At 37.4% G+C, this 5683-nt stretch overlaps 1 protein-coding gene across 1 annotated transcript; it reads left to right on the top strand.

The window, feature by feature from the left end:
* On the top strand, window positions 1-5683 carry LOC101743399 (uncharacterized). Its single transcript, XM_012691322.4, has 4 exons — window positions 1-405; window positions 3229-3402; window positions 4669-4735; window positions 5169-5683. The coding sequence occupies exons 1-4, from the start codon at window positions 137-139 to the stop codon at window positions 5382-5384; spliced, it is 726 nt and encodes a 241-aa protein (XP_012546776.2). The 5' UTR covers window positions 1-136; the 3' UTR covers window positions 5385-5683.

The following is a 5683-nucleotide window of genomic DNA, read 5'->3' as shown; positions in this document are numbered from 1 at the left end:
AATGAATGCCTGACTAAATAAAACTGGCTCAAACATTTATTGACACAAGTGTGAAAATTCAAATATATTAGCTATTAGCCAATATAAAAACAAGACATTATTAATTTAGTGGCGTATACAAGAGGTACAGACGAATATGTTTCGATCAATGATTTTATCATGCTATTTCTTGTTAATTACGGGAAAAAATATTAATATGGCCGATAATTTTGATTTCAATGACCTTGACGACATTCGAATAGACTCGACTGAATATTACGACTATGACGTGCCCGCCAGTGCGTACGAAAATGGCGACGTTTGGTTTTTGAATTTGAAAGATGATTGGAATTCGTTGACGCTGAGAAACGCTAATGAAAATAAAACTGAACAATTTTACTCACTCAACGGATATCTTATTAATGAGTAAGTAATTTTGACTCATTTAAAATTTATAAGTTGACAGGAATGAACGCGCTTAATAAAGCCGCTTAAGGTCGCGAATTATTAGAAATTTCTAAATACTTTATCCAATTTTCAACCTTATTACAATTAGAATTGCCTTCACGCTTCGTAATAATCAATCAAAGTACAATAACACATTTATTTAAATACTGGGTGGGTTGATGAGCACATGATATACCCAGGGTTACCCAAGCTCTTAGACATTATGTGAATATTGTCATCCAAGTTAAAGTCTCGTTAAATAATCCTTTAAACTGGCGGTAAGACCTCTTGTGAGTCCGCACGGGTAGGTACCGCCTCCCTGTTTCTGCCGTGAAGCAGTAATGCGTTTCGGTTGAAGGGTGGGGCAGCCGTTGTAACTATAGCTTAGAACTTATATTTCAAGGTGGGTGGCGGTATTTAGATTGTAAATGTCTATGGGCTGGAGTAACCACTTAACACCATTCATATAAGAAATAAATAAATATATATTTCGCGGTAGAAATGACCTAATGGGAGTGCATTTTGATAGGCCTTAGTTAAATACATAATTTTTTTATTTTCCATTTTTGTTTCAAAATATCATTCTCTTTTTTTGATCCTTTAGGCCATGCACGTTTCAAAGCTGAAACTTCAACTAATAGCTTTAATAAATTTCTAAACGTACCTAGTATTTAATATTCAAAAATTAATATCTTAATCGATTGTGACTACAAAATAGTACAATGAAAATGTAGTCATCATTTTGAAGTCGTCGTGGCCTAAGGGATAAGACGTCCGGTGCATTCGTGTTGAGCGATGCACCTGTGTTCGAATCCCAGGCGGGTAACTATTTTTCTAATGAATTACGTACTCAATAAATGTTCACTATTGACTTCCACGGTGAAGGAATAACATCGTGTAATAAAAGTGAAACCCGCAAAATTATAATTTGCGTAATTGCTGGTGGTAGGACCTCTTGTGAGTCCGCCTGAGTAGGTACCACCGCCCTGCCTATCTCTGCCGTGAAGCAGTAATGCGTTTCGGTTTGAAGGGTGGGGCAGCCGTTGTAACTATACTGAGATCTTAGAACATGTATCTCAAGGTGGGTGGCGCATTTACGTTGTAGAAGATGTCCATGGGTTCCAGTAGGTAGCCACTTAACACCAGGTGGGCTGTGAGCTCGTCCAACCATCTAAGTAATAAAAAAAAAGTCATCTTAAAGTATGTCAACGACTCTCTTTGCGAAAATACTAAAATCTAATTATATAAAAAAAGGTAATATTTTCATAGCCACATTTGTTCGTGTTTTGTAAAAAATATTTTACGTGGAAAAGTGTAACTTCTGTATATGATTTACCATCAACCAGCTGCACAAACAACTCTAGAAAAATATCGTCTATACGTTCGTTCCTCCGATAGTTCAGTGTGCTTAGTGGGAGTTCTTTAACGTTCTCGATAGCGTAAAAGTTAACCCAATTTTGCATGCTGTTGGAACAGCGCCCCTAACGGCAAACGTAGGCAGGCGACAATTCCATACAAATATGAGCTAACTTTTACGCTATCGAAAACGTTAAAAAACTCGCATTAAGCACACAGGTAGAGCAGTGAACTGCGTGCTTAGTGCGAGTTTTGAAACTTGCATACGCCCCGTCATGACCTATGCAAGTGTAGTGTTCGCGCACGCGGCCCGCACTCACTTAAAATCCTTCCAAATCATTCAATCCCGTTTTTGCAGGATAGCCATCGGAGCCCCGTGGTTCGTCAGGAACGTCGACCTCCACGACGACCTGGACTTAGAGTCCACCAGTAAGAATATGCAGTCGGCGTCGATGCGCCACTTCGATAAAGCGGCACGACACGAGAACCCTCTCATCGTGGCCGCCGGCAACTACATTCCCGATCCTGCGGACAGAATGGAAAGCAGTCGACGTCGCCCAAAACACGTCATCTCGGATCCTCCCGATCTACTAACGGTGCTTCTAGGTACTTCAAGCACCGGTCACCGTCCTCGTCGAACCCGTCGCTTGCGACGAAGGGCTCGACGAGTAAATTAACTCTCAGACACAGCCCACTGAGTTTCTCCCTGGATCTTCTCAGTGGGTCGCGTTTCCGATCCGGTGGTAGATTCTGCGAAGCACGGCTCTTGCTAGGGTTCGTGTTAGCAACGTCATCAGGTTGAGCCCCGTGAGCTCACCTACAAACGTTAGGGTTACGCTGAAATAGCCTCTCAAGGCTCTCAGCTTAGGAAGGAAAAAAAAGCGAGTTTTTTAACGTTCTCGATAACGTAAGCGTTAACTCAAATTTGTATGGAGTTGGACCGTTTGCCTACGTTTGCCGCTAGGGGCGCTGTAAAGTACACTGTAGATGTTCTGGTGATGTGTATTATAATTGTTATCGATAAGTCGCTGAGACGGCTCGAAGTTTTTCTTTTTATTTAATTTTACTAATGCCAGCACTCCTAGTCGATATCATACATTGTTAATTATACAATGTATTTTAGTCTCAGCAGCAAAAGCGATTGATTTTTAATGCTTTTGTGAACCGTTTTTTTTTATAAAGTATCACCACACTTGTAAGGGAATTAACGCCTGTCGTACATACATCAATAATTCAGAACTGTAACGTTTTATTTAATTTTCAAATTGTTTATTTTTCTGACATGTAAACATTCTAAAGGTGCGGCCATCATTTTTTTGTATACGCGGGAAACCTCTATAGATAGTCTATGGATTACTACCCTTATAAAATCCGGGAGTTTCTCGCTTACATACCTACAAAAGCTATCAAAATATTGAACGTAATTATGTTTGTTTTTTATTCTAGACACATATTACACCAAACAACTGAAACAATACAAAAGGTGCTAACAAGTTTCAAACCAAAAATAGACTCGAATTCAAATACTACAAATTCTAAAAACGCCAATGAATCGTTGTCGGGAATTGGAGGCAATTTAGCTGAAGCGCAGAAAAAATTGTGGCAAATCATCAATAAAATGTAAGTTGGCCTTCGCAAAGTATGCAAAAAAGATTTGCTACAACTTCGCTGCGACAAGATTACAGAAGAGGGATTCTTTGATTTATAAAAAAGCGACCAATTTAAAAGAATTATTACCTAATCTGAATACTCTCTGTTATTTTCTGTTCTGTTTTTTTTTTCCAAAACAAAAGTTAACGGATCATTTTGAAAAAAAAATTACCGTTAAATAACTTCTACATTCCAAAAAGTTTACTCATTTTCGATGATAGCTGTGGCTACAAATTAGTAAGAGGTATCGCGTACACTGCAACTATGGAGGATAGAGGTAAGGAGAACCGTCTCATATAATGGAAGGAAGCTTGAAAAAGTGTCCCACTTTCAGCACTAAAGAACAGTTCAAAAATCCTCCAGAATGGCGCTAGCATAGGCACGGGTATGATATGAGTTGAGCAGTTGTTAACTGATTGAAGTATGCTGAGTTAGGAAATTTAATATATTTAATGACTAGAGTAGTTAGTGACAGTGTAATATACAAGACCTCACATGTTTACGTAGTCCAAACTAATTTCGTCAATATAACCTAGAATTATTGGTGTGATAAAACATGGAGACATCGATTGCATTTTCTTATCGGCTTTAAATAGCATACTATTTGTGATTCTGTAGTGCTTACAGTAATTTCGTCCTTTTTTATTTCTCTATCTTAATCTAATAACTTTCAGCGCCTTTTTTTAAATTTACCCGGTTGCTACTGTAGCGCCATCCTTATTTAGCAAATCTTAACGGACACTTTTTACACACAGAGACGGTTTTCCTTACCTCTACCCTCCATAACTGCAACTACTATGTAGGTACATAAACAACCATTACCACTTGAAACTTTAGCTCAAGCAGTATTGTACCTCCGCGTCTTCTCGCTTATGCGTTACATATCGAGGGGTGAAAGGCAAGGGGTCGTTTAAGCAACATTCTCATTTTTACAGGAGAACCGTTTAAAGGTTAAATTTTTCAAAAAGTACATACCATAACAAATAACTTCTTGAACTTAAACTTAATTGAAGTTCAATTAAAAACATCAAACTGTTGATGCTAATACCAAATGAAACGGACCTTTAATTACAAAAATAAATGTCGCGTATCAAGCGAAATGTTGAAACCAAATAGCCTTTGACCCCTCCATATGTTACACTATCAAACATTAAAAAATACACCGTATTGTTCCATTAATGTTGTCTTTGGAAGCTTACGTTAATTAAATATAATCTTTTTATTATTTTTTTCCAGCATGATACATGAAGACAAATCTGATATTAATTTAGTCGATTCATGTGATGACGGTGCGGACCTAGAAGTAAGATTTATTCAAAAATACACAGGGAAGGGTTAAACGCGATTCTTACAGGCTAATTATCAGTTCAATTAATAATAAAGCTATTTCTGTAGGAGAGCATATTTTCATCAATAATTTGTAGATGAATATTTTAAATCGTTTACATACTTTTTTTTTATTATTTAGATGGGTGAACGAGCTCACAGCCCACCTGATGTTAAGTGGTTACTGGAGCCCATAGACATTCACAACGTAAGTGCACCACCCACCTTCAGATATGAGTTCTAAGGTCTCAAGTATAGTTACAACGGCTGCCCCACCCTTCAAACCGAAACGCATTATTGCTTCACGGCAGAAATAGGCAGGGTGGTGGTACCTGTCCGCGCGGACTCACAAGAGGTCCTACCACCTGTCAATGTTTACATAAGGTAAATATTTTGTTTTCTATTTTCAGTTGTTTTTCAAAGGCCCCTATTGTGCTCTTATTGTGACAATGCCGAACAAGATTTGGAACTTTTTTATGCCACCTCCGTCATTGCTCTCGGCATGGCACGCCGAAGTTAACAAAGACAAAGAAGTAAAATCCGTGGCGTTGCCTGAAGATATCAAAGAAAAATTGTATAAATATCTAATTAAGTTATTGTTATTATCTTTTAGTTTTCCAGCTTAGGTTTGAAGTTTTTGAACTTAAACAAAATTTCATCGTAATTCCCTTTTTTCTTATTAATGATTTGGTTTGTCTCTGATGTAATTTAGAATATTTCCTTTTTTTTCTAAGCGTAATTTATGGAATATACAATCTCAAAAGTAAAACAAAATAGCTACCTAACATAAATTTTGCATGCAATAAACTTATTCGTGACTAACAATGTTAAATTAGCTTAAAACTTATATGGGCCATTATTACTTTAATGGAGGACAGAGAAGCGTTTTTTATGAGTAAAGTAAAATAATAGACTAAAAAGTAAA

The sequence above is a fragment of the Bombyx mori genome, chromosome 20 (assembly GCF_030269925.1).
Source record: "Bombyx mori chromosome 20, ASM3026992v2".
NCBI lineage: Eukaryota > Metazoa > Arthropoda > Insecta > Lepidoptera > Bombycidae > Bombyx > Bombyx mori.
Note: the sequence above shows the minus strand (reverse complement) of the source record. Positions and strands in the feature narration are given on the sequence as shown.